The 24,171-nt window shown below is 37.1% G+C and overlaps 1 protein-coding gene across 9 annotated transcripts in view; it reads left to right on the top strand.

The window, feature by feature from the left end:
- The window catches only part of Trpgamma (Transient receptor potential cation channel gamma), a 108,935-nt gene that overhangs the window by 31,098 nt on the left and 53,666 nt on the right, over window positions 1-24,171 (top strand). For 8 of the 9 annotated variants that reach the window (XM_069135760.1, XM_069135759.1, XM_046619671.2 and 5 more), the window contains exon 2: window positions 13,966-14,018. In XM_069135760.1, coding sequence (XP_068991861.1) covers window positions 13,985-14,018 — 34 coding nt within the window. In that variant the 5' untranslated portion in view covers window positions 13,966-13,984. The remainder of the gene's footprint in view (window positions 1-13,965; window positions 14,019-24,171) is intronic. The other variant, XM_046619673.2, reaches the window with a different exon arrangement.

The raw sequence follows: 24,171 nt of genomic DNA, 5'->3' as shown, positions 1-24,171 counted from the left end.
ACGAGGATATCTCGATGAAAAATCGACCGATTGAGCTCAGATTTAGTATGCACATTCAGTAAAATTTTTTTCAACGTTCACAGAAAAATTGAGTCAAAAAAACTTTTTTTTTTTTTGTACGTAATATTTAAATCGTAGAAGGAGCGAAAACATAGGAAGATCGTTAATAATCAAAGATTAGCATAACGCCATTCGGCTGAAAAAAGAAAAAAAATTTGACCTGAATCTGGCATCCACCATTTCAAGACTCATCCACATTGGGAATTAGAGATTTTTTTTTTTCTCGCACTATTGTATAACATACAAAATTATACGGTTATACTTTCTTTTCTTCGACAAAATTTGTACGCATCTTAAAAGGATTCATGAATATGCGTTAAACAATTTAAGAAAAAAAAACTTGAGAAGTTTCAAATTTTTTCTATCCGAAAAACTGACTCCGAAACAGCAGTTTATACGGCAACTCTACTAAATCTTACTAACCCAATTTTTGCTAAGTAAGGATAGAAAAAAAATTGCAAATTCAACTGAAGAAAGTTCGGGTTTGTAAAATTATACAAAAGTGGCTTATTCTTCCTCTTTTTTTTTCATGCCAAAATTGTACTGCTTGTGTATCAGTACTCGTTTCGATACTTGTCAGTGGGTTCTGTATAAAACTGCTGAAACGAAGTTTGAATGACTGATACGTTTTCTACGCGAGGCACGAGATCCATCAATTATAATCTCAGATATTTTTTGCGTTATTTTCACATACGTAACGTGTTGCCTAATACTTGAATACACTTAACCTTTTTTGTTGTACCTCTCTGACGCGTAACGTTAATCAAAATACCGTCAATGTAGACATCAGACTTGAATGGACGTGTGCTTGTGCATTCCAAAATTTTGGGCCATTGTTCCGTAAATAGAATGTTCGGGCAAGGCAAGTCGTGATTCGAATAACGGAGGGTCCGGATGACGGAGGTTCTACTGTAAATCCAAAGAATCCCGCGTCAGCTTCGGTAAAGCCTTTGAAATTTATGAATTGTATTTACGCTGCCTTATCTTCTGAAATCAAAATTTTTCAAACGTCTGACAAACAATGACATTTTTGAGTAGCGTTGGTCTGAATAGGGCTTAACATTTGTACTCTAACGTTCCTTTTCATAATGCTTGACAGCTTTCAAGTTCTTGTTCGATTTTTCTTACTTTTTTGAAGCTAAGGTACTATCGCAAGAGGCGTAGCATACAACTATGACGGTATTCAACTTATAGTTAATAATTTTGTTCAATCAATCAAATGCTTCAAATTCTGTATTTTGAAGTCGGATAAAATTCCTTAAAAATTTGAAATTCTATGATATTTGGTGTAATCGCATAATATGTATTGGATTCTCTGAAGTTTCGTGAAATATTCGAATAACTCCGTGTTTCACGATGTTTAGTAGACACGATGAAATCTCATAAATCTCTCAAAGTCCAATCAATTTTCATGAAATCTATTGAAGGATTAAAATCTGGTGTGTTACATGAATATATAATATACACGTCAAAATTTAAATCGCATGTTTAAAATAATTTTTGTTGTACTTTCAAAACATTAACCAGCAATTTAAAAGTCATGCCACGAAAATATATCCCATTCGATCCAATCGGTGAACGTAACCATGCATATGCTACACCTTCAATACAGGCTCTAAGAAAAGGTTTTTCCATCATGTAAAGTGTTTCGGTGGAAAAATCTCGAATCTTTGTTCCGCAGCTATCCGTCGAGTATCTCTTTCATTCTTTTCCACCAAGTTGTACGGGATAAAATATAGAGCCCGTTCAGGCGTTATTTATACGAAAAAATGGTGAGTCGGTTGAAGCACCGAGGGTATCATAATACTTTTTTCCGTATCCAAACTTTCAAAAAGTTCAATTTGATACATAAATTTTCAACGGTAAAAAATCGGGATGATCTCTCGAAAGAATCATATTAAAGTTAGTAGCGTTATCTTAACGATTCATGCCGAGGAAGAACCGTTATTTCGAGATTTCCGAATCGTCTGAAATTCAGTAAACCGTAAAAAAACAAAACACACTCGTATTTCAATATATTTTAGTTCCTTCAAAACCTATACTACATTTGCATTTGGTGTCACATGATATACTTGATTGCAGGATATTCATCAGGCTTGACCGACGTCTTATTCTAATTGGTGCGAATGGATTATGGAGTGTAGTAATACGTCCACGTCTGTGGCCGACGGGCATTATTATGACGGAATTGCCTAGATGTCCTAGTTAACAGTCTGACTGGTATCTGGCGGGCAGGAGGGAATTCGGAGGTCATATATCTGATTATCATCTGTGATTGCCATCTCAAGAACGGTCCTGCATCATCCTGAATCGAGGCGCATCAGTCTCAGATATCGATCACGAGTCAAATAACGGTATTTTGCTGCACGATTAGTCTTTGCAAACTCAAGTACCTTTTACTTTCGAAGAGTTTGAACTCCTCTGATTAAAAATGATGCCGGAATTTCATAAAAATTTTGTTCAATAGTCTTCGTATAGCATAAGTTTATTGTTCAAATATCAAGATGAAAAAATTAAATTTGAAACTTGTTCTATACAACCGTAGAAGCTTTTTTTCCGTTGGAATATTATGCGGAATTTTGAAAATTACGTAACTTACAAACGAGCTCTCGAATTTTGTTCGAATTATCACGTTCAAATAACGATAAAATCTAACGAGCGGGACACGTTTTTGGAGGTAAAAAAATTACGTCACGTTACAGAATCCCCTAATTATAAATTCATTACTTTTTCATGAGAAATCACATCCCAATAATTTTTGAACTGGGGACATTCGCAGTGCAGATCCACTAATTACAAATTTGTGCAGTTTATCGTCATATTTCTTTTGTAGATTATCTATACAGGTATCTATCTATCTATACAGGTATTGTAATTATTATACTGACGTGTATTGGTTACGATTATACGTAAATCTGCACGTACAATTGTAAATAAGACTCGATTTGGAGAGCGCTTTTTAATTTTGCGTAAGCATGTTTCAGGCAAATTATGTTGTACCAGAGGGGTTCAAGCCCTCTGGGGTTACAAATTAAAATGGTAAATCAGAATTTTGGAAGCGATGCCTGAGGTCAATCACGTTTAATTTAATTCGAGCGTTGCCTAACTGAAAAAACTTCACGCCCACGTATTTTAATTTAAAAATTCAGGTCATCAATACACTCAGAGTGATTCTATTATTGTATTATTTTTCTCGTGACAAAAATTATAGCGAATCATGAGCGATTCGTTCAGAAACGAACTTTTCATTAGGATTTTATCTCACGTCTCTAAAAATATTTAAACATACCACTCAACACAATTTCGTATACTTTGTCTCATTGGGATTCTTCTCGTAGCAGGTACAGAGATTAGAATCCTAACACGGCATCTTTTCCCGTGTAATATCCCGGACGTGATATAATCCATGTATCTTCGGTGTGTACATACGTAATATAAAATTCCGTTCACTGGAACGGGGAAAACCGTTTTCTTTCTGAATTTAAATAACCTGGCAAGTGAAATATTGCTCCCGGCAATAGCTTCAGCTAAGGGTGGGTATAGGATGGTTTTTCGCGAAGGGCTTTACGGGCTCGAAGGAAGAGACGCAGTTTAATCATTCACGTATTTCTTCAAACTTCCACCGCTTTTTTTCACGAGGACAAGTTTCTTCCGTACATTTGCATCCTTCCACTTATTCCCAAATGAGGGCAAAAAGGATTTTTTTTATCGCTAGAACTAGATCAACGATAATGTGAACAATTGCCTCGAGGAAACAAATGAAATATTTCATAAAACGATTCGTAAAATGAGAAAGACAAACGCAAAACTACGTAAAATTCTCACGCGAATCCTCAGAAACGTACAAAATTTTTCAAAACTTCGTGACATTTACAAAAAGGTTACGTGGTCATGATTCTCGACATTCCACAAGAATTTATGAAATTTTAAGGAATTCTCATAAGACCGCAGTGCGAAAACTTTGTCAACTCCATAAAAGTTTTCGAAACAGCATGGAATGCCCGAAGGAATCTCTGCCACGAATTGCCTGAATCCGATCTGATGCGATCTTTCGAGTTGATCTGATGAATGTTTTATCGCGAGAGGAATTTTTTGTCCACACAGCGAAAAATACTTGGCACTCAATAGTTCCAGAAGTGAGGTGCATTAATGGACGCCTTTGGCCGTCGAAGTATTGGAATTACAGGTAAACTGTTTCTAAGGAACTCAATGCTCATCTACAATAACAGTCAACGATATTTGAATTACAGTTTCCAAAATCGAGATTATAACTTATTAATATAGTACACGGACATTGCAATATCATGTATAAAATACTGTTTTTGTTTTACTTCATATCACGTATGAATGGCAACGGGTTAAACATAAGCAACGCACATGTGAGCTGATATTTATATTTTTTCTAACAGTCGACTGTTTCTCAGAAAGAACGAATATGGACCTTCTCCATGACATTTTTCTATACTTCTAAGACAGTCAGCGTCATTTCAGTATGTTATGGTCGCGTTTTCCTCGAACCAATCGAAACTTTTCATTTGTCTCATCTTTGGAAATTTTACTTTTTATTTATGTCTGGTAAAAAGTGATAAGAAATCAGGGTAATTTCCTTTCTCTAAAGACTAGAGAAGGAACGTCACGGCGGCACGTTGTTTAAGTCATCTCTGTTTATCTTAGAGAGATTACCGACTGCTTTATTGGACTGTAATCAAAACTTGTGAAGCCACAGTTGTCCCCCACAATCCCAAGAGTCACAGTTAATTATCCATCCAGGATATCCTGGTAACATCAATTAGAACGTCATTTTCGTTATCTCGAATCCCGAACCGAAACATGTATTGAATTAAAATTCTAACATAATCGGCGGAAAGCAGTTAATTTTCAATTGTTTCCATTTTTATTTGAGTTTGAATTGAAAAGCATCGAAGGTGTCACTGACAGTACTTAAATCGACGTATGATAACTTACGCTCAATAACACAGTGCGTGAAATTGAGTTATTCGAAATTGCGCATGCGCCAAAGAAAGTTCTAGTGTGTAAAATAGAATATTTCCGTTGCTACGTTACGTTATTTTTTCATTCTGTTTCAAGAGAGGGCATTTTTTACGCACGTTCCACAGTCTTCGAAAATCGAACTTTCCAAGCACATATTGGAAAGAAATGTTACTACGAAGTTAGATTGCTTTCTTGGGCATGAATCGGTTGAATTATTTATGAAAAGAAAAAAAGAAAAACCCTATTCCGGCTAAACAGTTTATTGAACGTCTTCGAGAGTGTTCCATCTAAAGTGGTGCACTTTGCGGCGGTTGTTTCGTCGAGTTTTTTTTCAGATGACCGCAGTCACGCACATTGGTTACGATGTAAAGATTTTTTCCCGGGTAAAAAGCAGCCTGTTTTTTTTTTTTGTTTTTTTTTTAAATATATTTAAAAAATTTGCTAACTCTATAAACGTGCCTAAAATGGGGGTGGGGGGGGGGGGGGGGGCAAGAACGTATCGATTATAACGACAGCTTTGTTCCCTTTGTCGGAGTCGTTATTCTCGTTATAATATTCAGCAGGCATTCGAATTTAAGAACATAAATTTTAAGTACGAAGTTCCAATTATTCATCGTAACATTGAGATTTATATGGTAGCATTACAATTTTTCAAAGTCAAAGACGTATCGTTTGATCGATTTCAACGAATTATGGTTCATTTTTACGGTTAATTATGGTTGTTATCCACATAACTGTACATATGACGAATGTCAATAAGCAAAGGAACGTGGAAATGTGAAAACATGAGGATCGCCCCTAAAAGATAACGTTCCAAACTATGAGATTTGAAAAGTTATATCTGCCGGATTACTACCTTCCTGCTGAACACCGTCTTGAGATTCGTAATCAAATATCCTTATCTCCATGCAGCCAATGTTTCGTTGTTGTTCTAACGCTTGATGAGCTATTAAGAACGAAGTAAGTTCTACCGCTTTTTGTATAAATTTTCACCACATGTTCGGGTATCAAAGTCGCTTTTGCAGTTTCAGAAAACGAGCCTCATTTATTATTCGCGTGGTCGTTGCCTCGGCACAAAAGCACAACGAACAATATAAATAAAAATAATAAAAGAACAGGCATGAAAAAAGTGTCAGCTTGGTTTACCCTCCGCTCAGCGCCTACATCCAGCGAGTTTTGCTCCACGTTGGGGTGGAACGTCTACTGATTTATCGCACCGCGATATAATCCCTCCCCCCCTTGCCCCTCCGAGCCGCTGTTAACCTATTTTTCGACCTGCTGTATCTATTGTAATACCGACTGTTAACCTTACAGACAATTTTTCGCCGCAGCCGCTGACCGATAGGAAAAATCTGATCGTGAGTCGAATTCCAATCCTAGTCGGTGAAAGGGGATAAAACGAGATGAAACGAGGCTTGATTTACGCGGTGGACGAAGCCGACCAATTTGCATCGCCAGCTGACCCCGATAAATTTTAAAAGCCCCTTCCTCCGATAACGCTTTTATCTTTATTACATTATAACGCTTTTCACGATACTGTGAAATTCCCTCAGCTTGTGACTGAGGAGATTTTTTTGTCACATCTTTTTCGCAGCCTCCGTGGGATTAATCGTTCATCGGTTTGCGTGTACGCTAGATATTGCCGGGGTTGTAGGATTTAAAAAAAAATCATATGGTTTCATAAGCTTTCACAAAACTTCGAATGATTTCACGGGATTTCAAAGGATTTCAGAATATCTCCCGGAAATTCGTAAAATTTCATGAGTGGTGTACACCTGATTTCAAGGGCGGTTAACCTCTTGGTATCCTTAACTTATACTGGTTGCCAAATCTGAGCTACCGTAATGACTGGTCGTCTGTAGCAATTACACAATGCCAAGGGAGTATTTTCACCTACACACATTATTATGATATCGATATAAACAGAACTTGTGGATAAATGGATATTAGATGGTGCGAATTCTCAAATTTGCACGTTTACTTCGAGTCGGGAAAATGACTTATCGAGGTTATATATCACCAGTATAATCCGACAGCTTCGTGGCCCTCATCCGTTTTGATACATTGCAAATCTTCGCGATTCGTGTGTTGTGAAGAAAAATTCCGATATAGGCAAGACGATGGTTTTTGCTCTCCCTTAACAGAGAATATCACATGGAGACAATATGACAATATATCTGCCCAGTATTAACTCGGGTAATGATATTTTCCTAACGAAAAGACGAATTCTACTAACAAAAAACCATAATAGAATATACCAACCTTGCCACCATCGCCTGAATCGGATAAGAGCTTATTTCCACAGTTATAATTCATCTGAAAATACGTAGAGGTCTCGTTATTTGCTGCTGGGTTGGAGTATTACGTCACTGATGTGACGGTTTCGCATTTTTTGCTTGCGGAAAATCCGTATTCGTATCATCGTAACATTGTTGGATGAAGATGATGTAAAAATAACAACTGAACCAAAAATGACCTTCATTGAGAACGAGGGGAAAAAATATTTCTTCCTATGAAAATAGCCAAGACTTCAACAGCTCGTGAATATTAATTTAAATATTTATTTTCTCAAGCGGTTAAGCCAGCAAACAAATAGCTTATGAACCTTTTCTATGGCTAAACAAATCTTCGAATGCCTGCCGTTTCAGCATAGGGGGGTAAAAATTCAAATCGAATGGGTTTGTTCTAAAGACACATGCTCAAGGTGTGGATTTAACCAGCTGGATACCCTTTACAGACTTTTCAGGATTAAACTCGTATGGCGTGATGAAACAAATTTTTTCTGGCATTCAACAATTCACAGCCTATCCGATGGAATGACGCTTAGTGTAGAAGTCCATCAAAATGTTTAATATAACCTGCTTCCTTTGTCGATAAGATGGTAAGAAAAAGCTGGTACCAAGCGCCGTTCTACAATACCCAAATTGTTTAATGGTAAAACGACATTCAATTTTATTGCTCCGTTCAAGAGTAACTCGAATATCTGTAATCACTGTAATTCACTCAAGTACACCGTTGTCTTGGATCTAGCTTCAACCTATCAATAACCGTTCCTTAAATCAAGAGACAAAATCGTTTATCGAATTGATTCTCCTGACTGTGCCATACGTTATACCTGGTCTAAAATAATATTTGTCAGACTGATGTCAGGTTCATTCCAATAAACTGAACCCTTTTGCATTAACGTATTTATGGATCCACCGACAACGAACCCCCCTACCTCCCACCACCACATATTTCGAAGAAACTTTACGGGATTGTAGAGTGAGTCAAAACACTCGACATGTAATTTTGCATTTCTGCTGAACCCTGTTTCGCAGACATAAATTTCTGTACGCTCCAAAATTGCAGATTTTTTCATATCTTGTTTATAATTCATGCACTATGAGAGTGAGGAAAAAAGTTTCAATAACAAAATTATCGTACTTTTTACCTACTATACATTTGCAATGAAAAATTACATATTATTCATTCCCAAAATAATTTTTCTATTGCATATCAAGGAGGGTTTTTGTTCAATTGGTGTGTGACTCGGTAGGTGTCTAGAGTATGGAGAGTGAGTTGACACGTGATTTTTGGTTTAATTGGTAACACATTATAATTCGGGGGTGAAAACTATCCTGAAATTTCGATTGAATATTCAAAATAAAAAGAATTTATCTCCGGACGAGGCAAAGCATTCTTGAAAATAACAGGTTTTCAAGTAATCTTTACTCAAACTAAATATTACTTGCAATTATGGTTAAATCAACCGAATAAGATCGTTATTTCATCTTAAGAATTACTTTCCAGAAGTAAGACGTACGTGTAATAGAAGCAGAAGCCACGATCATTCCGCATGTTGGTAGTATTTCTTTTTCCATCGCAGGAAAACTTTGTGTACAAAATCCATTCCACCCGCATTCAATGAATATAATATTTCTAAACAGCGTCTCCCAGCAACGCCGATAAACTGCTTTCTTTCGAATTTCGAATGCTGGCACTCTCAAACCGTCGTCTTCATGCTCTGAGGCACGATAAAGTGAATAAACGGGTGTGTATGAATCGAACGAGTTGTTGAAAAAATGCTTTCAATTTACGGAACATATAAGTTCGTACATTAGCAGCGGGGAATTCAATGATGGAAAGCCTCGCCGAGTTTAAAAAAGAATTGCGAAATTCGACTGCTCGAGAGGAGAAATAGCCGCAGGAATCAGTGATGTAAATTCGTTAGTAGCACGGCCCGAGTCGCCCGCACGGTTCTGTTTTCCTAGATAATACACCCCGACTCTTGTTCCATTCAACCGCTGGGAAAATATTATCTCTCAAGGGTACAACCGGAGAGGGTTCAACGAGCAACGGGCTGCTAACTTCAGGCCTCGAGTCAATAAGTTTCCCTGGCAGGTTCTCACTTCACGCTGCAGGGTTCGTAACGGGGTACTTCTGACGTTCAATTTGAACAGCGTGTCGGTAAAATTTCGGAACTCCGAAACATCTGAGGTATAAAATTCGGTTTTTGTAAATATTCTCGAGTGTTCGACGGTTTTCAGCCAAACTGATTTTCTCAAACGGTCGTAAAGTCTACGTACTCAGAATCTACTCGTGCCGAAATATTTTCTAAACAATGTCATCGGATAGTTTAAGACAATCAAACATTCGAACAGTCTTCTATTACAATTAAATATGGTCGCCCACGCTTGTATAATATTATCATATACCTTTCGATTGACTTGATTATTTGGAATCACTCATCGAACATTTTAATTTTAGAACGCTTGTAACTCACATTCCCAGAGTTGTAATAAAAAAATGATCGAAGAGCAAATTTCCCGTCGGTTCACAACGTTTTTGGATGATATAGGGAACAGCTTGTAACTATTCCAGATTAGCTTCTTCACGTCAAAGTAAGCCTTTTCAGTTTAACGACGCGTACTTTGCTTCTGTCAAATTTTTAGTGTATATACTCTTCATCGAACGCCAAAAACTGAACAAGGCACGTGTACAAATGCTAACATTGGTATGTCTTAATTGGAGCATCACTAGCTCCACAATATTTTTTCCCGCAACCTCACGTTTACACATTTTATTTTTGGCTCTACAGCAGATGGCGCTATACTTCAAACTATTTTGGTTAAAATGAAGTCATGCGGCTGTACACAAGTTAGGTAAACAACATTTTTACTGTAACGCATTTGTTGTTTTCAGTGCAGCTCATTCGATTGTGATATCATTCAATTCGATTTCCACTGATGGGATAGTTTATTTTTATCTCAAGGCGACGTAGGCCTGCAATATTATGTTTCATTAATGTTCACCGTGTGCACAAAAGAAATCAGCGTCGAAGTAGGAGTAATGCCGGAAACCTTACCGATGCCGAATCGTAATCGTGACGCGAGTGATAAAAATAAATCAATTCCCTGATCTATCTATGGACATGTGAAGCGCAGCATCGTTCTACGTGTTGTGCACGTATCTATGCAAATCGCAGTTTAATTATTGCCTACTTCATTCTCTGAAAATACTATAACGAAAAGTGGAAAAAGTGCTTCATTTTATTGGTATCAAAAAAGATTGGGCACATCCTTTCTCCCCGAGGTCCAAGAACGGTGCATCAAACTTTTAAGGGTCTGAAAGAGTTACGTAATGAAAGAGAAGTTTAAATGCGGAAACACTTTCATGGGAAAAAAAAATGAACAAGTCAATTCTATTTAGGTAGATTATTCACCTACCTAACAATAAGACGCGGTATAAACGTGTAATTAATACCAAAATGAGGTTTATTTTTAATCAAATTACCATAATATAATTTGACACTTTCGATCTCACGAATTATTTTGTTCGTCAAAGCGATTATTGATCGGCTAGCAATGAGGACTGTTTGAATGGTGCGCATTTGTTGAAGAGATTGAAATTCTTTTCTATCTCGGCTTTCGTAGTATTGCGTGACTATTTGTTGAGAGTTTTCAGCGATCCAAATTAAGGTAAATGAAGTTAGGACGCGCCCTTGTGGTACTTAACCCTCGAAATATCACCCCATTGGTACGTGATCCGACTGTAAGGAATGCGAATTTCACTCGAATCTAATAAATTTAACTCAATTGTTGGATTTACGATTTTATTTCGTAAAATATTATTCTCTCAGGCGAAATCTGTACACGTTAGCCTGCAAGAATGGCTATTTGATTAATCAGCCCCTTTTGTTTCGACTGGAATATAAGCTTTTCAGTCTAATTGACATTATTAGATTCTACAGATTGTTCAATTGAATGAGAAAATGATGTATTATTGAATCGTCGTTTCGGAATGATGGCCGCACGCAATCAAAATTTGTCTGAAAGATTTGCACGGTCTCTTTTGTGTCGGAAATTAAAAATTATAATGCGACTATACCGAAAATGTGGGAAACACGAACCATAAAAATTTTCACACTGATACATTTTTGTCAGCTGCAGAGAAGGCCGTGTAAGGAAAGTGAGCGAGTGTGTGAGATAGAGATAGAGAGACAGAGAGAGAATTATTCGCCCCAAAACAAGTCCCCTCGGGCGGTATATGGGACATAAATATGAACATAAAATGTGAACAGGTATAGACTAAAAGAAAATCAGCAACAAAATTAAAACTAACGTTGACAAAGAATAACAAAGAGGTGATAAAAATAGATAAAAGTGAGTAAAACTAAAATTAGCAATAAATATAGCTAAAATGGATAAGTTAAAAAATAAAAGAATTAGTTAAGAGATAAATAAATAAATAAATAAATAGGTATGGGTTCAGTAAGCTATTCCTTAAATCAGCTGACGCAACTTTTTCGTTCCTAAAATTTCTTATTCATTCATGCTACATATTACAGACTTTTTGCTTTCACGTTGTTTCACTCCATTCCTACTCTCGAATCGAATTATTAGTGAATAACAGTCACGGGTCGTGGATGAGTGATGTGGGTATTCGATGAGTCGACCACGCGATTTGTTATCCGTTGTGTTTGTCGACTCGTTGAATTTATCTTGATTCCATTAGTTATCTATATTTAGCCCCCCATGTAGACTGTTGCTATTCAAGGCTACCGTAAACTCGTATAACAAATGCATTGGTATAACCTCAATACAGCTACGTAATTAAACGAGAGAGAAATTAACCAGCTGTTTCATAATTATTTGGTTCGGTATCGCGTGACAGTGGGACAAAAAGAATTAGAGAATGAGAAGTAAGGACCGAAATCCTAATAAGATTATTGTTGCAGTATACAATTCTTTGGGGCGGCTGATGAGATCTATTCTTCAGGTTGACGGAAAGGTTTCACTTATCGGCAGCTAAGAAAATACCGTAAACAGGTGTTGCGATATTGAAGGCTTAACAAAATCCACGACAATTGAAATTCTAAGAAAATCCGTCAATTTCAAATTGTCAAGCGCACCGCAATATCATAGATGAAGAAATATAACGCAATTTGAGCACAGCCGTCGAATGCTAGGCAGAGGCCGGAGATAAAATTTTCGACAAAGGAAGGTAGGTAGCATGAATGATTCATGAGTGAGCGCTGCGTATTCGCGCTCAACTAACCCTGCTTCACATCGGTATATTCCACAGGCATGGCATACCGTCAAATCCACGGCCAACGAGCACTATTCATCAAATGTTCAAATATCAAAAAATCCGAAGCCTTTCCGGTCGGGCACAGCGATAACGCGTCGTAGCTTGACTTGCGTTGAATTCGCAACAAAGGTGTTCGTATCTTCGCTTACAATTTCAATTTCAATTTTCTTACGACTCGACGGAGAAGCAGGCTGAAAAAAAGTGCGAAGCTTGGGAATTCCTACATCGACAGTCGATTATTTAGTTACGTTGGGGTTCCTTTTATTCAAGAGTCAGTCTTCGTTTAGATTTTCATCCCATTGGAATAAATGAAGACATTGTTGCTGACAATAACCTCAACCATTTCGATCGGTGACATGTTTTCTGGTGCCTACGATATCTCAAAAACATCTCGATCATTTGCTTAAAATTTGGAGACAGTATCTTTGAACAGTTTATCCTCTTTGGCACGACGGCATATTTTTATTTTTATTTATTCCCTTAACAAAATGGCGATCGTTTCAAGTGTCACGGGGTAGATGACGACAAGTAATCACGACAAGTGGCAATCGATGACCGCATCCGCACCTAGGGGTGATCGCATTACGGTCTATTTTGGGTTCGTAACCCAACGACTAGGCGCAAGTACGAATGACGAGGGGAGACGAAAGAAAGTGACATCGAGGAAGTTGAATGATTGATTATAGAATTGATTTGTTGTAAAAGATATGAAGATTACAGAGAGAAGATGTTGGAGGAGAAATCGTTCTTAGGACGGAAAAGGCAAGATTTCATTTTGGTTGCGGGACGAGAGCTGAATTGACATGTTGGCCGAATGGAAGATGAGTTGAGAGTGAGTGTATCAGAGGAAGGGTGCAAGTGTTGACTAGTTGGGATTCAACTTTTGCCGTCTGCAACTAGCAGTGAAAAGAGCAACACACCGACTCGGTGTGGGAACTGAAGCAGGAAGGTGACGATAAGAAGTGGATGCAGGGTGTAAGGTAGCTGTTAGAGTGTGGGAACAGAATTGAAGGATCGTGAAGTGCGGAGGAGAAAACAGAAGTTCAAATTTTGATCCTCATCGTACGACGTATTATAAACAAAGAAAGAAAAGGAAATAACAGACCTTGGAAAAAAAGCTAAATTATCCAAGAACACTGTCCCTGAATTTTAAGTAAACCCGTCGAGCAGTCTTCGACACATCGTGAGAATCGCAAAACTGACTGCCGTATTAATTAATCCAACTTCGTTTTACGATCTAGTGAACGCCGTGTTTCCGATCACGCGTGAATACTGCTTTAAATAATGTTATTAGGGATGTTTATTCGAATGTAATATACAACTGTGACATTTTCATTTCAGTTTTCAGCAGAGGGCGATCATGACAGGAACATTCCGGAGATCGGTGAGTACAGGTAGAGTACCATCTTAAAATATTACTCTATGTAACGGTGAAACGTGTTTTGAAAATATATGTGTAAGCATTTCGAGAAATATTTCTACATGCATATTAGTTTACACGATTGGACTGTAAAATTAAACAGGCTTCATGGGGCAAGACGATTAACTTGGTTGTTTCTTCTCCGTCAAAAAGAATTTTGTCATATAGATAACTTCTTCGTCTAGGACAGTTCGGTATTCAGAATTCCATTTCTCTGAAAACTTGTTCGTCTAGATACTTTTACGTCTAGAAAAATTCATTTTAGAACTGTTTGTGGAGTATCGGAAAATGAGCGTTGGGCCTGGCTAGTCCCGACTTTTAGCGGAATTTCTGTTTTAAATCGGCAATTCAATATTACCACCATTGCCGTGTTATAATCACAATATTGCATACATAAAATTGTTACCCGGTTCGCACGCGATCTTGAATCTAATACGTGTTTCAATTAAATTCCTCAAAGAAATGTGCACGTGAGTAACATTAAAGAAAGTTCCTCAAGAATTTTGAAAATACAAATCAGTATTGGACCAATGTCAGTCCCGATCTGGTTTTACCGATGTTTGAAAATTTCTTTGAAAAGTGTGCGGAACGAAAGAAAAGCCAGCCAAAAAAATTACCACTCGATGAGATATGTCCTGGATAAAGGAATACGACTAATAGCATCGTACGATGAAATCTCGACTAATCGTTTCTACGCCTTTACCGTGTGACGGAACATCCTGTCTACGATCAAGAAGGCAAATGCTCAAAGTTATAAAGGGTCACAACGGTTTTCCGAGGTCCCTCATCTCTTGCCTATTAGTTGGGCTGATTTGGCTTACTTAGCCCGGAACCAAACTAGGAGATCCTCATCCAGCTAGCTCGATCTGATGGCCCGAGGGTCGTGTGTCCGCGACTATGGCACGGCTACTCAAACCGAGTTGGGGTGACTATTTCAAGGGATGATCGCCGGAGTAACGGGAACAATTAATAAACCCGGCTCTGATCGGTATGTGCGGTAAACAGTGAACTGCTTTATTACCTCTCGATGTTAACGTAATCCCAAAAGCTCAGGGTATTCAATAAATATTCACTTTCTCAGGCACACGATTCTCACACACAATTCAATATCCGCTCTCCGTTCACTCGAGACTTGACGAAATTACTTCGATACAAGACGGCTGTTATTGTCTGACTGATCGTATTACCGGGCTGAGGTGGCTCTACAAAGCCTCTCAAAATTTTAGTATCAGCAATCGTCACATCGCCATTTGTAACATCTCGATTCAGCATCCAGTGCTTGGCTAATAGACTCTGCGTTTTAAGGTGATCTTGTTTTGACCTTTGATATTTTTATCGTCAACTTGACTTGTATTTTTGAGCTGGTAAAAAGTGATATGAAATACGACATGCGTCATTCCTCACGGGAGCGATAACTTACATATATCCAAGGACCATGGGGTGGTGGATGTTAGAGGGAGATGCAATTTCAGTTATTGCTATAGGCGTTTTCTTTCCTCAAGTATAAACCACTGAATATTATATACTTCGATTTCAATTGAAATTGATGAAAGTTTTCCTACAATTTTGTCTGAATTCCCCTTGAAAGTAATTCTTGCCGTTAGGCTAATTAATTTTCTGCTTATTATCAGATTAAAAGTAATATTTTACCAAAAACGAATCGATCCGACAAATTTATGATCCGATCGGAAACTGTTTATGATCTCTGCTTGACAACATTTTTTTCAACAATAAAAAATAAATAAAAAAAAAAAACAAATACAAAAACGTCACGAATGTAGTAATTTGTTTGATCTGAGTCTGCGAAAGTTTCGTTCTTTTTCTCGTACAAACTCTCCGAATTCATTATGACAATTTATGAAGTACTGACCCAAGATAGTAATTTTCGGGTATTGAACGACCTTTCCACGTATATTCGCATCAATATACAGTTAATCGACAAATTTAGCACGACACGTCCACGATTTGAACCGAAGAATAAAAAAAAAAAAAAAAAAAAAAGATCGGGTTAAAAATATAAAAATAAATTATGGTGTAAATATACTTGTATCAAGTCTAGCGCGAACGTCACTCATCAACATAGTCAAGAACTTGGTTTGAGAAACGAAGGTAAGAATCTGAGCGAAAGTTTATACGATAAATTCGTAAGCTGATGTCGAGTATTTTTAGAAACACTTTCGGACTGGCCCTTTTGGTGTACATATGTGTAGCTGTATGTATATACGTGTGTATATAGGCACATTATAGTCATGCCAAACGTCTAACATGGAACGCGTTGAACGAGAAAAATAACAATCTTCTATATAAGCAAAGCACGTGATCGTCTGTCCGTTTTTCCGGTAATCGCGTCTGTTCGGGAATCTCGTCTGTCTGGGAATTCGTCTGTGCGTATTATTATTATTCTCATTAGTATTGCAACTCACTGTTGTGATTGTTGTTATTGTTACTATTATCGTCGTTATCATTTTCGTTACTGAGAAATTTTTCAATCTCAGACTTTTTTGCCCACCTCGCGGTATTTCTACTTACAAAATGAAAGAAAAATTCGTTTGCAATTTGTGATCCAAATATTTCGAGTGTCGTTGAGATCTGTCGGATTTTTTATGTAGGGGAGGTTCATCGGGACGCGGGAATAGAAACTGGACACGTTCCGAAATAAAATTTTGGTCATCAAGCCGCAAACCGAGTTCATTTACGATAGAGCCGATTAGGATCCGTTCACATATTCTATCCTTGTCTCTCGCCTGGATGATAACTTCGGATTTTGTGTCGGATCTGTGTCGAATCCGACAGAAGTCTGTCGGATTTTTTACGTAGGTATACTTTCCACCGCTGTCTTTAGACTCAAGGGAATATCCTGATCGTATTATACATGTGCGTACAAAAATGGTACAAATTTAATCCTTGCTGCGCTCAAATCGTTTCAATGTAAAATTTGGACCCGTTTCCAAGGTTTATTATTTTGTCGTCTAATCGTTAATTGATGGTTCAAACAGTCTAGCCATGCAATGAAAAATCAATACTTTAATAATTCTTCGTATTGTACGAGAGTTTTATACAATTTTCTTTATCGATTTATGTAAGAGTTTCGCTTACGGAACATTCAAGGACAATATATCCTTATACCTGAGACATGTAATAGTGATTTAAACGACAACATGCAAAACGTGTAGCCAACATATAATGCATGTTTTTTTTTTTTGTTTCAATGAAAATTACGCATTTTGTGCGGATTTTTGAGTCAAGCTGCACTCCTTTCTCTTTGAAAACTTGGGAAATGGTTTCAAAAATGACTTGTTGGCTCGGCGGTACAAGAGATTTGAGACCTACAGGGCACCTATGAAGATAGTGTTCGTGAATAACAATGAATTTCTGATCAAATTCTTCCGCTATGTAGCTTGGCGATCGAGGAGTTTCATTCCCGGTCATTTATCTCCGTTTATAGCAACAGTCAATGACACAATCTTCTATGATGTCTTGAGCTTTTATCGACTCTCAGAAGTTAGCGGGAACATTGGTCTGGCTTCCACCTATAAGGCACGTTAACGAGACATTCGATATTGGAATGGATTTCCTATAAAAGTGAAATAAAACTCAGGTATACGGTACGGGGTATAAACGCGCTTAAAAGTTCTTTTTTAAAATTTATTCGTAAAATGTTTAACGATTTAAATGTCCCCGCCTCAAACCGAAATAAGAACTCATTGTCAGTTGAAATTGACTAAAACTTGTACATCACGTGGTGTCCGATTTCGCAAATGTACACCTTTCTTCTCGGAAGCGATCTCTCGTTGCGAACTTATCGTCAAAGCACAACGTGTGGATATTGCTTTTCCTCATATCTGTCTTTTATTTTATTTTATTTTTTTTTTTTTTTTTCCCCGAAGAATTCAACTTCGAGAACGGATGAATTAATTTATCAATCTGAAGATTTTGTTTCACATAATCAAATCAGAGATGTATAAAACATCAACCATATGAGGTATCTTCGACAATGTAATTACATGATAAAATCGGTTTATCTGCTCTGCTGGTAATAAAAGATACGTGAATAATTATTAACAAGACAGTTCAAGACATTAAAACGACAAAGCTTCAACGAAACAAGTATAAATTAACGTGAGAGACTATTTGAAAACGAATGAAGAAAAAAGAATATTTAAAAAGGAATAAAGAAAAGTTCGCCAGACAATTTGAATGAAAGAAAGACGATTTGTATTTGCAATTTTAATCTGTTTCACCTGTTTACCGATAATCGATGTACTTTGTGCGTAAATAATTGGATGGATGAGTGAATGAATATATAATGTTTTTCGGCTATCACTATAAATTTATGCAGCAAAAATGAAAGAAATATTTAAATTTCTTACATTCCATAACATAAGATCTTTTTCCGATTTATTTTTAAGATTTTAAACCAATATTTGTAAATGATTATATGTATTGTTATACACCGACATGCGGTCATCACTTCCACAGCACTACATGTGGTTGATGGTTTTTAAAAATTAAAACCGTCTCAATAATATTGCTTACATTAAACCTTAATTTGAATAGTAAAAGATACATTAGTCAGATAGTTGACATTTTCATAGTTTTTCAATTGATCAAAACCCATTGCTCCATTTATGCGCTGTGGTTGAATTTCAAGTTAAAACGTTCTGAATCTTTTGGATTCACATCATTAATACGCCCAATGACTTCACGAAATGATTTTCGATTCAGGAAAATTTTCCTACTGTCACCAAAGAGGTAATATTCTGGTCAACTAATATTCAAAATTTTTCTTGCATTTTCATGTTTTTATTCAAAAAAACATGAAAGGTTGAAGTTGTCCCGATACTTTCCAAAGCTTTTTCTATATTTTCTTCAAAATAATTTTCTGCTTATTTTCACTATGAAATCCAGTGTGATTTACCAGAAGAAGGTAATTCCGCTATTGGGCTTAAATATCTTCGGAAGATAAACTTCGGAAGAGGGTTAAAACATTACTGTAATAATTTATCGTGAGATTTATTACGATTATCATTGAGAAGATTGTCAGCAAGCATCATACTTGAATAACGATACCCATAAATCAGCACCTTGACGGCGCGTGATGATCAATAACTTTTAATCATTTGGTATAAAGTACTTTCCAACTTTATGAACCCTTCATTTCGGACAGATTGTCATGATGGTGAAACTTTAAACTTCCTTAGAGGCATTCGATTACCGCGTTTTTAATTCCATTAATCACACCTTGTGAGCGTTAAAAGTATTGAATTTTTCCACTGTCTTTAAATAATAACGAGCATCGGTCTCTGCCTTATTATCCGACGAAGCAGCTTCCAATCATAAAATTTGTCGAGTAAGCCCGTCGATTCAGAATAAATCGCTAGGCCGAAGGGTTTCAATTTGGTTTAACCATCGTCGCGCGCAAAGATTTGGATCTCGATATTCGACATTAACTTTTTTTCAATCGATATTGCAAATCTTCTGCAATACGTTCAGAAATTCGCAAGCTCAATATTTACGAAACTATGCTCTCCTTGACATTCCATGAATTTACTGCAATTGGCAATATCAGCTTTTATATCCAGCACAAATTTGTATCGATTTATTTTTTTCAACGTTTTCTCGCCAAGCCAAAATCATCTATAGTTTTTTTTGTAAACTTCAAATGAAAAAAACTTTAGATAAAGTTTTCCACTGTACAAATTTCGAACTTCTCGTCGAAAACTTCCCCCTGCTTTGAAAGTCTAGATTACCGGCTCATGATCGAAAATTACTGGTTCACGTTGAATGTTTTATTTTTGATCCTCGTATATCTCAAACAAATTATCAGTGCAAAAAAGTTCATCTTCAAAATTTAGATTCAATAATTAGTTTTTTCGAGGTTTTTGAAAGATTCAACTACACGTCTGAAAAATTCGCAAAAATCAGGCACCGATGTTTGAGGAAATTCGAGAATCGATTCTTGAATGCTACGGTATGCGCAAATTCTGCGGCTCACAATCAGTGAGTTGACGCGCGCTTTAGAGTATAAATGACGGGCTACGTTCGATTCATTTTCAGAATCTTTAAGAATATCGTCAATTCTGACAAGAAAAATGATAAACCCGTCAACGAACACACTAAATACGAGTAATACCAAGATTTCAAAAATATGTTCTGCTTTGTTTATGCAACATTGTATTTCGAATGCCACCGAACGTAAACTAAAATATTCAGCTGCGACGGTACGATAAATTGTCAAAACATTTCCGACAATTTTTTATGTATCGTGGTTTAACATAAATCAGTAGACAATAAAAAAAAGTTATCAAAATTAGGAAACTCACATACTGTGATATTTTCAGAGCTAAGTTTTTCGAGATTGGGAATCTAGTAAGATTGATCATGCTTATCAAAACCTAACATTTTAAATTAAAAGTCCACTGATCAGTGCTTACCAAGAAAGTAATGTCAAGTATCGAACATTTGTTTTCAAATCAGAAAACATTATAATCTTCATAATTTGCAATAGCTTATGACTCGGTATGTACAAGGCAATTAGACATAATCTAATAATCACCTTATATGTATTCTAATTCTTATCACAAGAGACATGCGATGAAGTTATCCGTAAAATTAAGTAAAACTTTCCAACGGTTCAAGTGTCTGTATTATTAGATCTAAAGGATTAAGGCTACTTTTTTCAAAGAAAATATTGACATACGTTTCCTCGGCAAGTCATGGCTGTCGGGCTGGAAGGGGAATGTGCAATGTTATTTAGGACACAGGCTTTTGGAGTTCGAGGGCCAAAATAACTTCATAAATTACTTGAAACTGTTGGCAGCTTTTCTCCTAGTAGTATACAAAATATATGGAAATAGCGTGAAAAGAGAAGCATATAGATTTATAGATTTTAAATCAAATCTGAAAGAATTTTTTTCATTCGGAATGCACCTTGTGCAGGGTGCGTAAAAAGATTGCGCAACAGATTAGAAAATCACTCTCGGATACAGGGTTAGTTAGACTGAAAATGGAACAAAAGGTATCTTGTACATTCCATAAACCGACCTCGGGCACATATCGTGGATATACATATGCATGCATATCTATGTACCTCTATGTATGAAGTGTGCATTTGGTATATGGCGATTTCCCCGCGTAACTAAACATGGGAACGGCGGATTACGAGGGCGGTAACAGCCTCTCCAAAAACGAACGCGCAATAACTGACGTATAGGTATGTTGTGTGTACTTGGGATCTGAAGATAGAATCACAAGACCCTTGGAAGTCAATTTGTGGTACGTGTGTATTGTTATGGCGTTCGAACAACCCGAGTTAGTTATTTGACGCAAGTTTTCATAGGATACCGTCAAGTTCGGTGAACGCCATTTTCCGAAGTGGTTGACGCCTCGGTTCGATTGTTATTATTTTTCAAGTAAGGTAGATTCTTATCCCCAGCGGCGGATTCGAACTACACGAGTAAAGTAGTCGAAACAAATTTTTCAAAGAATCGGGAAACGCTAATTGTCGTGGGAAATGGGGGATTAAACCGAATGTGAAGCTTAATTATCCGATTATTGTTTTAAAAGCAAGGTAGATTTTCGGTTTCAGCCGCGGATACGAATTCACAAGAGTAAAGTAAAGAAAAAATCAAAAACACCTACTTATCGTTGGAAATGGCGAATTAAATTGGAATATCAAATTCCAATTGTTAATTGTTATCATTTTTCAAGTAAGGCAGATTGTCAGTCACAGCCGCGGACTCTCATTACATGAATAAAGTGGTCGAAATAAATGATCCGCAAAATAAGGAAATCAGGTAGGCTCATTATCGTTAAAAATGGTAGATGAATTTGAAACATGAAGTTTTACTGATCTATTCGAGGGATGAACCTCTCTTATGTCCGATGTACAACAGTTTGTGAAATCTTGAAAATTTTTGACATCCCGTGAATTCCCATTAATTATCAGTACAGAAAAAAGTTTTCATTCAGATTTTCAAGCTTTTGTCTTCTGTATATTTTCAACAGTTTCTATCTATACGTAAAGCCGTTTGGGCCCGCGATTTGATTCTTTGCAAATCACTTGCGAAAATTTTTTAATTGCATTAATCAGATGTTCCTTACTGAGGTCTCTATTGAATAATGATAATCTGATACCATTTTCCGTAATTGAAAGTTTTTGTTACAAAATACATTTGCCTTCGGACAATTTGCAGAACGCTTATTTCCGATCGAAATGAGCTATCATATACAAGCCGAGTCAGCACAAACTCCGAGAAGAGAAGGAACTCAGTTGCCTATAGAAGCTTTGCGATAGCGTGTGGAAATACGGAACGAAAGGACTTGGGTTCAAATCCCCAACGACGCATCGAGAATGACCTGAGCAGCAACTCGCAAAGATGGTAACACCGGTTACATCGTTCAACTGAGAATCCGGTGTCAGATATTACTTGTTTCGAACGCCAGCTAGTTTCTGGACAAACTTTTGACTTCACGTTTGTATCGAACGAGTCGGCTCTCAGTTTGAAAAATTTTCTCGGAAATCATTTTTACGCAAGCTGCGTCCAGGGAAACTTCAAGTTTAAATTGATGATTTTCAAGTGAAAGTAAATGGATTTGATTTTTGGGTATATGATTAGAAAGGTTACGCGACAAAAAAACGCACAACAAATTTGAAACAACGTTGGTTATGTCAGAACAATTACCGTGTTCCGTACAGCACTCTAGCTTCGAAGTTCGATTTGAAAATTTGATCTGTGTCGCTTCAAAGTGGCATAACTTGGAAGCAAACCGATGCACACGAAATCTGTGGAAAGAATTTTGAAGCTGATGTTCTAAGCTGCAACATGCTACTTTGACAAATTTTTTACGCGAATTTTCTCAGAGTTTTACTGCTTTTAAATTACTGATTTTCACAGTGAAAATAGTCTGCCTATTAATTTTGATGACTAGTGTAGTATGAGTTACTATTCTCTCTGATAATAATCACTTCCACAGTAATTTCTAGTGATTCTTGCAATTATTCTAGGCTAGCGCAACAATGACTTGCTATTAGGACCTTCTTCAACTGAAAAAACGTACCAAACCAAAGAAACTAATTTAATGCTTCAATAACCAGAAACTGTGCTATTGACAGCAATAATCACCCTATAATTAATTACTCGTGCCACACGTTCTTGGAGTTAATGGCGGGTCTACTAAGCATGTCCGTTTCGCAGGTCTTTATTGATACGAGTCATTGTCGCGTTTGTTTCATAAAAATGAAGTAGTTCGTACGTAAATCAACGTATTTGAAACAGAGAGACGACTTTTGCGGAATTCAAGACATCTCGGAAAAATCTTGGATCCAAACACCAGTGAAAAACTTGGAGGATAGAGCGGTGAACCCTGATGAATAGTTGAAAAGGGTCTGCTCCAACTTCGGTCTAATCACGTAAAGCACGGACCCGAGCTAACTGTGAACGAAACCAGGACCACAGCTTTCCATTATTTCAATGAAACGAAAATCAACGCAATTACTACTAACACAATACTGCTTCGATAACTTTTGTTATGTATGCTGGTGTGTGTGCTTCGCAAACCGAGATTGAAAGTCGTCCAAGAGATCAGAGTTCGAGATGAACTGGTTAATCTGAGGCTAGGCCACCGCTTTGGGCAATTTAGAGACGGCGCTTGCAATGCTAATGGGCCTGAGGTTTTGAGGTCGTAGAAACAGGTCAGCGAATCGGGTTCGCAGTGGCAAGCTTTCAGGGTTTTGAAAAGCCCTGGGCTAAAGTGATGCGTCGCAAAATGTTTGGCAGAACCAAAGCTTATACGTGTAATGGTGTAACGCGAAAATAAGCAACATCAAGCGATTCCAAAACGGATCACAACTTCCGTCAAGTTTTTATCGTCAGCGCAGCTTTTTCGTCAAATGACACGCGTCAATTCGCAAAATACGCAATTTCTTGACAATTTACGAATACCTGATTTTGGTTTTCATGTGAACGGCGAACACGGTGGGATTGACAATGGTAATTCTTCAACCGCAACAAATCAATAATCCGCACAAACTTCAATTATCCAGAGCGGAAATATGGGGCGAATTCGCCCGTGGAACGAAATTTCGCGAATGCCTGTAGACAGAGTGACTCTGAACTTGTTATGAA

This window comes from Neodiprion pinetum, chromosome 4, assembly GCF_021155775.2.
Source record: "Neodiprion pinetum isolate iyNeoPine1 chromosome 4, iyNeoPine1.2, whole genome shotgun sequence".
Classification (NCBI taxonomy): domain Eukaryota; kingdom Metazoa; phylum Arthropoda; class Insecta; order Hymenoptera; family Diprionidae; genus Neodiprion; species Neodiprion pinetum.
The sequence above is the reverse complement of the archived record's forward strand: the minus strand, read 5'-3'. Positions and strand labels throughout refer to the sequence as shown.